Here is an 11976-nt window from a genome sequence, read left to right on the forward strand (position 1 = left end):
TGCCATGACTGTGTTTGTGTGTGAGGAGTATCCTTGGGACATTTGGCAAGTTTGTGGGGCTGGGGTTTCTACTCATGGATCTTCTTCTGGGTCTTTCTTTGTGGTGCTGTATTCACCAAGAGTCTGCGAGGGGCTCCCTATACCCTGAGCATCTCACACACACATACACACATGCACATGCACACACACACATGAGTGTGTGCACACGCACAGCACAATGAGGGCATGAGAGGCTGAGGACTGGATCAATACACAGGATTCCAACTCTTGTGTTCTTTAGTTTCTGGGTGACTTTGGACAAGTGACTTTGTTCTGAGTCTCAAGTTTCCAGTTCTGAGAAAAGGGGGAGTGGGTGTGAACATGATCTTGTTAATTTTAGGAGTAAAGTCAACAGAAGAGGGAGTTCCCAGGCTTGTGTGACATAGTCTGGGACTCAAGATATGCCAGGAGTCACTGCAGCAGCCCCATCGACCTGGGAGCTGACCAGGTAGGTGTGAGGCTGCCCAGCTGCCAGGAGCAGTGCACCAGGCTGGGCACTCTGGCCTTTGATTATTGTAATTCTGTATTATACAGACCTTGAGTTGCTTGGAGCCCCAGCTGGAGCAGCCATGACCCACTGGACATCCCTCAAGGCTTCCAGGCCATACAAACCCACCCCCTGCAATCTGGCAGCCTCCTGCCAGCATCTGAGTACCTCGACTCTGACCACCTCCTTCTGGAGGATCCAGGAATCTGGGGCTGAGCCATCTTCCGGCAAAGTCCCCGGGGTCCTCACCACTGCCAACTCCCTGCCTCCTGGCCCAGGCAGAAGCAGCATTCTTCATTACGGCCTCCAGCCTCAGCTCCTCAGACCCATGGTGAGGTGGTCAGCTGAAGCACCTGTGGGGCGAGGATGGAGCGTGAAGAGGGGCCCCTGCAGAGCCTGGGGCTCCATAATGGGAGACCTTGCATTTGACAAAAATGATTCAAATCTCAGTTCTCCTGCTTATTGGCTGTGTGGATTTGGGGAAGTCACTTTACCTTTCTGAATCTGCATTCAGAGGCTAGAAGTAAGGATAGTACCTACCTCCTTGAGCTATTGTCCAGATGATTTAAGAGCATTCGCTTATGTGTTTGACTTGCTTTACCTGTGGTTTGAGGAGCTGGTTCACTCAGGCAGTAAGTGCCATGTGAGCATCATGTACATGCCAGCTCTGGAGACTCAGCAGCATCTGGTGACCAAGACAGACCCTGAAAGACCTTGCAGCCTTGTAGCCTGAGGGCTGTACCCTCACTTGTCTCCCAGATGTTTGGAGCAGAGGTCAGAGGTCATTGCTCCTCTGAGGCTCTGGCTGTACCTGGTCACACAGATGAGGGCTGAATCTTAGCATTGTTACCTCCTGGCTATATCACTTCCAGTTTCCAAGCCTCTAGTGGGTGCCCAGCTACCTGCCTCCCTGCTTCTGGCTCAGCCTCCCAGGGACCTTCTTCTCTGGGGCCTTGTTGTCTTCTGGATGCTCAAGGGCTCCCAGCCTTGTCTAGCTTTGACCAGGTGGGGATTGGGGGTGTGTGGGGTCCCTGCTTGTGGGGAGGAACATGCCCAACTCCTCAGTGTCCTAGCCAGGCCAACTGGAGGCCCTTGGACTGCGGTCAGCCAGTCAGTGACCCCTCTAGGCACCCCTCCTTTCAGGCCAGCCCAGCCCTGCTGAGACAAGCTGAGGTCCTGAGCACCCAAAGCCCTGAAGCTAATGGCCAGATTGTCTTAGTGCCCACAGGGCCAAGTGGTGCCATGGCCCCCAGCCTGCAGATGCCTCAGCCTGGCACCAGCAGGCTGTCCTGGAGCCAGCAGGGCACTGAAGAAGGAGTAGCTACTGGCCTGTGTGTCTAGGTGCTGGACACATACCACCAGCCATGGGAGCAGTGTTTGTCTGGTGAGGATGCAGTTCCATGGGGCATGCGGTGAGATGGCCAAGTATGTGTGAGTATGTGTGTGTGCAGCAGGCCAACCAGATGGTCCCCTGAGTAGGCCAAGGACAGTGACACTTCTAAGTGCCCCTAATGTACTCTTTAGAGCTGAGGAAGGTGGGAGTGGGGGAGGCCCTTGGACTGCGGTCAGCCAGTCAGTGACCCCTCTGGGCACTGACTCAGTGGTCTCCTCCTAGCTACTGCTGGTGACAGGAGACATGAGTGCTGAGTGGGTGCCTGAGGCAAAGAGCATCAGGAGGGCGGGTGGGGCCCAGCTTGGGATGTCCTAGGGAACAGAGCTGTTTCTAGGCCCTGAGGGTGAGATACTTTTGAGGGAAACAGCAAGCTGTTTGTGCTCAGGTGGCCAACAGTCTCATGGTAGGGATGGCAGCCAAGTACAACCCCGTGTGCATCATTGCTGTTATTATTACTACCATTATTAGGTTCGAGGTCAGGGCTGTGGGGTTACAGTGGGGACCTAGGAGGGGTGTACCATCTTCTGAAGGCACAGGGAGGCCTCTGGAGATGTTTTTATGGCATGAAAGTCAAGACCTGAAAGAGGGAGGTGGTGGGAAAATGGGAAGAGAGAGTCCAGGGTGGGTTTAAGGAACAGTGGGCTACAGCAGGGCGAGTGACAGGGAGGTGAGGTCCGAGGGGTCCTGGGCTCTGCTTATGCAGGCCCTGCAGGTGCCAGCAGGAACTCTGGCTTTGAGCAGATGATGGACAGGCTTCCCCTGGTTGCTTCTGGACTGAGATTGGGTGGGAGCAGGAGCAGGAAGATTGGTGAGGTGGCCACCATGCTGATCCAGGTGGGTGATGATGGGGACTCAGGTCATGAGGGTGAGAGAAGGAGTTGGATCCTAAATATATTTTCAAAGCGGAGTCCTTGGGGTGGGGTTAAAAGAAGTTGAAGATGAATCCAAGGGTTTTGGCTGGAGGTGCTGGGAGGATGGAGTGGCCGTTTTCCAATCTGAGAAGGAGGGTAAAGAGCTGGCTTAAGGTGAGAAGGAAGATCAGGAGCTTGGTTATGGGTAAATTAGGGTCCAATGTTGGCCAGCTCCATCTGAGAGTTCTGGGTGGGGGCAGAGGCATGGGTGAGTGTGGGACACTTGCCGTCCTATCTGTTGCAGGAGCCACCCCACCTGGAGCTGGCCTGGCTTGCCCACCCCATCCCCGGGATGACCACTGCCGGCCGGGCCAACCCTACAGCATTGTGTCATCAGAGGAGGACGGACTGCACCTGGTTACCATGTCGGGAACCAATGGCTTTGGCAATGGCAAGGTGCATACACGGCGCAGGTGCCGAAACCGCTTTGTCAAGAAGAACGGCCAGTGCAACATTGAGTTTGCCAACATGGACGAGAAGTCGCAGCGCTACCTGGCTGATATGTTCACCACCTGCGTAGATATCCGCTGGCGCTATATGCTGCTCATCTTCTCACTGGCCTTCCTTGCCTCCTGGCTACTATTTGGAGTCATCTTTTGGGTCATTGCTGTGGTCCACGGTGATCTGGAGCCTGCTGAGGACCGTGGTCGCACGCCCTGTGTGATGCAGGTCCATGGCTTCATGGCAGCCTTCCTCTTCTCCATTGAGACACAGACCACCATTGGCTATGGGCTGCGCTGTGTGACGGAGGAGTGCCCAGTGGCCGTCTTCATGGTGGTGGCTCAGTCTATTGTGGGCTGCATCATCGACTCCTTCATGATTGGTGCCATCATGGCCAAGATGGCCAGGCCCAAGAAGCGGGCGCAGACGCTACTGTTCAGCCACAATGCTGTTGTGGCGCTGCGAGATGGCAAACTCTGTCTCATGTGGCGTGTGGGCAACCTGCGTAAGAGCCACATTGTGGAGGCCCATGTGAGGGCTCAGCTTATCAAGCCGAGGGTCACGGAGGAGGGTGAGTATATCCCACTGGACCAGATTGACATCGATGTTGGCTTCGACAAGGGCCTTGACCGCATCTTCCTGGTGTCACCCATCACCATCCTGCATGAGATCGATGAGGCCAGCCCGCTGTTTGGCATTAGCCAGCAGGACCTGGAGACAGATGACTTTGAAATTGTAGTTATTCTGGAGGGCATGGTGGAGGCTACTGCCATGACTACACAGGCCCGAAGCTCCTACCTGGCCAACGAGATCCTGTGGGGTCACCGCTTTGAGCCTGTACTCTTTGAGGAGAAAAACCAGTACAAGATCGATTACTCGCACTTCCACAAGACCTACGAGGTACCCTCCACGCCCCGCTGCAGCGCCAAGGACCTGGTGGAGAACAAGTTTCTACTGCCCAGCGCCAACTCCTTCTGCTATGAGAATGAGCTGGCCTTCCTAAGCCGTGATGAGGATGATGAAGCAGATGAAGACCAGGACAGCAGTAGTCCTCAGGCCAGGCATGACTTTGACAGACTCCAAGCTGGTGGGGGTGCCCTTGAGCAGCGGCCCTACAGACGGGAGTCTGAGATCTGAGCCACTGTTGGCCAAGATGCAGCATCCACTCAGCCAAGGAGAGGCCCACATCCTGTGAGGGCTCCGGTTTTGAGCAGAATGGGCAAGGTGTCCCAGTTGCAGACTCAGTAGCACTTTAGATGTTTTATGTTCTTTATGATGGCCTTGGAAGTTTGGCGGGGAAGTGGGCAGCTGGAGCTGGTAGCCCCTGGCCTCAAAGGCCCAAGCAGGCTCAGGGGCAAGGAGGTGGCCTCCTGGGGGCCAGGCCATGGGAGTTAGGGGCTTCTGCCTGAGGAAAGTGCTGAAGCCTGCCCAGAAAGGGCTCTGTAGCTGCCCAGGCTTTGGGAGAAAGCTGGCAGGCTACAGGGCACCTTGCTGGTTTTTAACTTGGGGAGAAACAATGGGTTTTGGCTTTCTCAATCTTAACTTGAGTAAGACTGTTTACAAAAAAAAAAATTAACATGATTAAAAAATTTTTTAAGGACAATTAGAATTCCATTGGTCTGCCAGGATGCAGGCAGCTGGGTAGAGGCTCCAAAAGGCTCTCTAAGACTGGACGGGCCTCTACTCTGCAAAGGCCAGGCGTATGCAGGTGGTGCAGTGACAGTAAGCACAGTGCTCACCATGGTTCTTTATGTACATGAGCAGAATAGATTCCATTTGTGATAGAAAAACCAAGCTCATGTTAATGATCATAATAAAAGCTTTCCAATGTCATAGGTGGGAGTAAGGGCTGGGAAACAACTAGTTTGAGATTTTTGAGTTTGACTTTGTACCTTAGAGGTGCATCTCAGGGCCAGATATGAGACCTGCCTGCCATAGAGCGTCCCCTTTCTCCCAACACACCGGATTCTCCGGGTTTGTTTATTTCTCCTTTTCTGGCCAGTGGCCTCCACTCTTTTCATGGTGATGGGCAGTTGGGAAATGCAGGACTGGGTGGCTCTGTGGGAAGGGAAGCTCAGTTCCCAGACTAGGAGGAAATGGCTCAGCCCCATCTTGAATGGGACCCCCACGTGAATTGTGCCTTAGAGACTCTGAGTGGTCTGGCCCCAGTTGTTTCTGTTTTTATCAAACTCCACTGTCCCCGCCCACTGCCCTGACTCCACTGCAAAGTCCCTGCTAGCCCCTCTGTCTGCAGAGGCTAGACTGACGTGGTACTCTCCCTGCACCTGGGGCAGCACAGGTGAGTCCAAGTGGGTGGCAGCCTGGATGTATCCTGCCTGAATGGCAGAGAAGCAATTGTAGGAAAGGCATGGAATTGTCAGCTGAGGTCCCTGGGAGTGGCACATGCATCCAAGCACCCTAATGGGGAAGAGGTTGTTGGCCCTACTGGCCCAAAAGCAGGCCCCTGCACCCTGAGCTGCCCAATGTGGGCGTGTTCTTGGCAGAGAAGACAGTTGGCAGGGGCTGGACCCTGGGATGGAGCTGGGAACTTTTCCCAGGACAGCTAAGAATGCTGCCCTTCTAAATGACCAGGCCCATAAGGAAGTCAGTATTAGAAATATACTGTGTCTCTTCAGCCTGCCTTACCAGGCCTCTCCAATCTGTGCCCCTAAGACAGCTCACAACCTAAAGGCATCAGAGACTCTAGCCCAAATGGAGAAGCTGAGACAGAGTGTAAAGTCATATAAATAGGGGATGAGACTTGAGAGACACAGAGAGGCCGGGGCCTGGGTGTGGTCTCCTGCCTCTTCCCTCTTCCACCAATCTCCATGGTAGCTGGAAACCTGACCTGAGGTCAGGGGCAGTGGAGAGCCCTGGGCATAGGCTATCAGCTCCCACTCAGAGATACCCCAGCAGTCCCTGGCCTGAGGTAGACCTGACTCCCCATACCCTGTCCTAGCCTCAGACCTCACCCCAACTTCTGGCCAAGAAGATTCAGCTCAAGGCACTAGAGGCAGCTCTTTCCTCTCAGGATCTGCTGGAGGGGCTCCTTCCAGCCTGGCATGGCCCCCTGCCCTGAGCCTGGCTGGCATTCTCAGCTTTAGCTGAGGGTAAGGGTGGAGTTGATGTAGGAGCACTTACCCACTCACCCCTGCCTAGATTGTCAGGCTGAGCCATGGAGGGACAAGGTGGCCCTAGACAATCAGGGCAGCATAGAGGCCAGTGCTTGGATCTGCCCAGGAGCTGGAAATCCTTCCAGGGCAGGGTGGACCAGACTTCCACTCACTCCATCCAGAGCAGAGCCCAGGAACCCCAGAACCCCAAGGCTCTGGCAATCTCGGGTGGCCTGGTATACCTCCTTTCATGGCTGTCACCTCCCAGGTCAGCCCCCAGATCCTGTGGGAGAGCAACTCCATGCTGCCTTTCATTCCCTGCCAAAGGCAGATGCTGCATTTTCAAACTCTTCTGCCGTTTTCTTTTCCTTTCCTGTATTTATTTATTTATTGCTTGTGCTAAAGACCAAAACAGTCTCCCTCTTTAATGCACTTGAAATGGGAGGGTGGATGGGAGGAGGAGCTGTGTGTATACCAAGCAAGGATCACATGGCCCCTGAGAGGTGTGTGTGGGGGCATGCGTGCCCATGTGTGATGTGTGGAGAGCTAGTTAACCCACTGACTGTGCTATGCACAGGTGAGTGGGGCATGCTCGTGCACGTGCGTGCATGTGGCGTGTGATGAGTGTGTGTGTGCAAGTAAATGTGTGTCATGTGTGGTCTGTGTGACATGCAGGTGTGTGTTCCAACCTGCTACCACCCTCACCCTCTTAGGCAGTGGAGTTTCCAAGAAGTTTCTCAACAGCCTGAACCAGGACATCCAGAGGTTGAGAGTGGGCTAAGAATGTGGCCTCTGGCACTCTCTGCTCTGAGACATTTAGCTGCTTATGTGGGCCGTACTGGCAGTGTGTGTGTGTGACTGTGAGAATGTGAGAAAGTATGTGGATTTATATGTGGAATTCTCATCTATGTTCAAATGAAACATTCAATTATGGCTTTGCCTGTAAGTGCATGACCATGTGGAATCATCGTGTGAGACTGTTGTATGGATGTATGCATATGATGATCTCTATATATACGTGATATGTATGTGTGTATGTATACACACACATACACACAAAATTATGTGTTTATTATCCATAGGTGTCTTTGTGTGTGTGTGTTTTATATGTGGGTGTTGGCTTAAATATTCACCAGGTTGGAAGGCTGGGTACACACTTCTCAGGATGGACACCAGCCATGGCCATCAGCACAGATAAACTCAGTAGTCCCACTGGCCCTCTGCCCTGATCATGTCCATATAGGCTGTGTGGAGTATGTGTACCAGGGTAAGCTTTGTGTGTCGTAGAGGGGTGTGTGTGTGTAGGTGTGTGTGTGTGTGTGTGTGTGTGTGTGTGTGTGAGGTAATATCTACACACATGTATTTGAGTCCTTGGCTTCCAGCAGTAAGTGATTGTGGGCAGGATGCCATGTGCGTGGTTGTCCATGTGAACATGTACATGTGTGTGGTGCATTTGTGTGGCAGCTGTGCCAGTTTCCATGAGTGGAGATGGTGCCTGCCTGCTGGGGGCAGTGTATATGTGTGTGAGTATGTGCAGGTCCTGAGAATTGTGAGCACAAATAGCAAGGAATGGCATGTCTGTGTGTGCACCCTTGCATGCCTCCTCCTGTGCCCCGCTGATGCTGTGCTTCCCAGTCCCTGCCTGCTCGAGGGTCCTGGTGGGGGTTGGGGGCCCTGGTGGGAAGGAGGCCCCTGCAAAGGGATGTCTGCCCTGCCTGTGGTCACAGAATGTCAAATATATTTTAAATGGTAAAACTGGAGAATTTTCATGTTATTTTCAATGCATAGCAGTATCTAAAGATATAGGCCACGAGACTAGATCAGATTAAGTGAATTTTGATCTCTTTGAGAGCCACCATGCAGAGATGTGTGTTTGAAAGGCCCCACTTGGCGCCAGAATATGCTAGCCATTCTCATGCTCCCTTAGCCACCTGTATCCTGCAGTGATGGACATAGGGGCCTTTTAGGGTGGGAGTGGGACATGGCAGCAGCTTGGGAAGAGGGGACAGAACACAGCTTCCTCATAGATTCTGGAGTGCTCTTTCAGCCAGCACACATGCCCTCATTCTCCTATGACTGCACACCCTCTCCCACACTGCCCCTGAGTGTTGCAGATCACTCACTATGACTGGATGTCACACCGCCCCAGCTGTGTGACCTTGGGCACTGCTTTGATCTCTTTGGACCTGCACCTCCCATATGCAGGAGACTAGAGGCCCACTCCAGAATCCTTAATGCTAGGGGAGGTCCCCAGCAAGATAGCAGCTTGGGTTCTCACCACTGTAAAAGGAGAGGAAGCTGGGACAGATAAGGGGTTGGAAGACCCCTATATCAGCCTAGTGGGGGATGGAGAGCAGACAAGTGCTGCTGGCAGGGGGAACAGCATGTGCAGGAAGGAAGATGCAAGAGGCCCATTTTGAGGGAAAAGAATTTCATCTGTACCAAGGGTTCAGTCTCTGGGATTTCAATGGCCTTTTGGCAGAGACCCACAGAGAAAGAATGTTTTCCTTTGTTCAAACTATTTCCACAAGTGGAGAACTCAGTGAAGGACCTGGGGGATGTTCACTTGGATTGTACCTGGGCTTCCTACCCCAGGACCCTGAGGTCCATTGGGGAACTACATGGAGGCTGCCAGAGAATTAGGCTGGACAAAAAGGAGTGAATCAGTGACCTGGTGCCTAGATCCATCTTCCCTGTCTCTGCTAGCTGCAGCCCCTCCCTGGGCCTCAGTTTCCCCATATGCAATCCAACACAGGAGGAATGATGCTCTTTGAGGGTTCTGAGTGCTGGACCAGGCTGTGTGGGTCCAGGTGTTAAGAGGGCTCTTCCTTTCCTTTCCTGGATCAATGCTGAGGTCAATGCTGAGGCCTGGGACTGTTCTCACTCTCTGCTGAGACTTGGCACAGAGGCTGAGCTATAGTTCTGATGCCTTAGCCTTGGGACAGGGTAGGGCTCCCAGACCAGGTTCTGGAGCAATGCAGTAGCACAGGTTGTATACTGCACAACCCGAAGGTTGCCATTTACAACCTACACAATTATGCACAGCAATGGTAACCTCTGAAGTTTCATACCTTTCCTCACTGCTTCAGGGCTCCAGGGAGGAGCTGCCCATGGGCTCAGTGGGGAGGGATCCATATCACATGTGGAACATGCAATATGGGATGGTAGGGGAGGGGGTCCAGATGGGGGCTGCTTCTACAGACACCAATAACTTTTTGTGAACCCGCTGACTGGCTAGAAAATGTTTGAAAGGGTACTGCAGCCTCATACTAACACAACATCCAGACCTGCCCCCCAAATATATGGACAAATACCTAAAATGCATACAAACACAAGTATATACAACAACGTACGGAATATTACACAACCATGGGAAAGAATAGTTCCCTGATGCATGCAGCAAGGTGGATGAACCTCACAGACACAGTGTTGAATGAAAGGATCCAGATACAAAAGGGTGCATGTTTAAGTCTATCCATGTGAAGTTCTAGAACAGACATTAATCTATGGGGATAGAAATCAGGACAGTGGTTGCCTGTGGTGTACAGGTGAGCCAGTGACTGAGTGTTGATGGACAGAACTTTCCTGTGACTGCATTTGGGCTCAGAAAATAGGCAGCACCTGGATCAGGAGGGAGGGTCTGATGAGGGGAGGTTCTCTGACCACATGTTCTGACGATCAGAGAGTGGATTTTGCAGCTGAAATTTGGAGGTGAGTGACTTTCTCAAGGCTACAATGTCCTGTCCTTTTAGTCAGCCACCACTGGGAGCCATCACTTTGTGGATAGAGCCTTCTAGGGAAGGCAGAGGGGCATGGAAGCTGGGCTGGCTGGGGAGGAGGAAGATAAATGGTGACCAAAGGGGTGAGTTGGGGGGCACCTGGTGTGAGGTGGGGCCCTCACTGACATGGGTGGCAGGCAAGGGGAATGTGACATCAAGACCCTCCCCCATTTAAAGACACTGGCGAGGCTACCGGCCGTAGGCTCTGGCCCTCCCAGGAATCCCTCAGCACAAACAGGTGCTCATAACCCCACCTTGGGCGGCCATCAGAATAAGGCCCCACATGCCCTTTCCTCCTTGGAAGAACAGCTGGGCTCAGCCTCTGGGGCCAGATGGGCAGGTGTTAAAGGTGCAGTAGTGAACTCTGTAACCAGCCTTGTGTGTGTAGGGTCCATGAGCCCAACTCCCTCCAAGGAGGGGCCCATGGGTTGGCCCAGCCCTGAGACAAGTGTCCTGAGTGACTAGGAGTTCCAACCACAGAGGCTAACTTTAGAATTAGAGTTAGGGTTAGGGTTAGAGTCAGCTTTGAAGTTAGGGTTTGGGTTTAAAATAGGATTAGGGTTTGGTTAGAATTGGGTTAAGGGCTACATTGAGGTTATTGTTAGGGTTAGGTGTAGGTGTAAGGTGAGCTTCGAAGGCAGAGTTTGGGTTTAAATTAGAGATGGTATTAGGGTTGGGGTTAGAGCAAGTCTAGGATTAGAGTTAGGGTTAGGTTTGAGGTAGGTTTAGGTTTTGGGTTAGGTTTATAGTTAAGGTTAATGTTAGGGTTAGGGTTTGGGCTGAGTTTATGATTCGGTTAAGGTGTAGGTTAGGGTTAGATTGAAGTTTAGGTTTTGGGTTTACAATAAGGTTAGAGTTAGATTTGAGCTTAAGGTTTGCATTTTCAAAAAGATTCTTGTTAGGGTTAGATTTAGGGTAAGGACTAGGTTTGGTTAGCTTTAAGATTAGGGTTAGGTTTAGGTTTAGATTTTTAGTTAGGGTCAGGGTTAGATTTAAGGTTAGTGGAAGGGTTAAGTTTTGAGTTAGAATTAGAGTTAGGGTTAGGTTAATATTAGGGTTGAGTTAACACGATTAGGTTTAGAGTTATCTTTGAGGTTAGCATTTGGGTTAAAATAGGTTTAGCTTTTGGGATAGTGTTAGGGTTAGGGTAAGGGTTAGGGTTAAGGCTAAATTTAGGATAATAGGGTTAGTGTTAGCTTTTGAGTTAGGGTAGGTTTATGGTTAGAGTTAGAGTTAGTTTTAAAGTTAGAGTTTAATGTAAATTAGGATTTGAGTTAAGTTTAGTATTTTGTATGTGATTTGGTTAGGATTAGTGTTAAAGTACCTTTGAGGTAATGGTTTGGGTTGCATTAGTGTTAGGGTTACTGTCACATAAAGGATAGTTTCAGGTTATGGTCGGGGATGGGTCTTGTGTTAGGATTAAGGTTAACAATATGGTTAGAGATAGCTTTGAGTTTAGGATTTGGATTTAATTAGTGTTAGGTTTAGAGTTAGGTTGAAATTTAGCCTAAAGATCAAGATTAGGTTTTGAGTTAGGGTTGGGGTTAGGATTTGATTTAGTGTTACAGTAGTGGTCTTTTAGTCATTAAACTCCTACACAAGCAGGTAGAAGTGGGTGGCAACAACTTGTACTTAGTTTTACCAAATGGGATAGTTGCCAACTGAGTTCAGCACAGTGTTTATTAGGTGAATGAAACTGATGCCATTCTGTAATGAATGTAGAGAGTACTGTGTTGAAACATGATCTGTAATCTCTATGTTACCAACAAGTTACTTGTAAACTGTGCATCACTTTTATCTGTCAGGGATTGGA

General features: G+C 51.2%; 1 protein-coding gene across 1 annotated transcript; it reads left to right on the forward strand.

The window, feature by feature from the left end:
* The first annotated feature begins 1725 nt into the window (after nt 1-1725).
* Nucleotides 1726-8355, forward strand: KCNJ12 (potassium inwardly rectifying channel subfamily J member 12). The gene is given in 3 exon segments (XM_039847629.1): nt 1726-1957; nt 3075-3141; nt 3144-8355. Coding segments are annotated over 2 exon segments (1284 nt in total). The 5' UTR covers nt 1726-1957; nt 3075-3122; the 3' UTR covers nt 4409-8355.
* Nucleotides 8356-11976: the final 3621 nt, after the last annotated feature.

Source organism: Pteropus medius, unplaced genomic scaffold (assembly GCF_902729225.1).
Source record: "Pteropus medius unplaced genomic scaffold, Ma_sr-lr_union100, whole genome shotgun sequence".
Taxonomy (NCBI): domain Eukaryota; kingdom Metazoa; phylum Chordata; class Mammalia; order Chiroptera; family Pteropodidae; genus Pteropus; species Pteropus medius.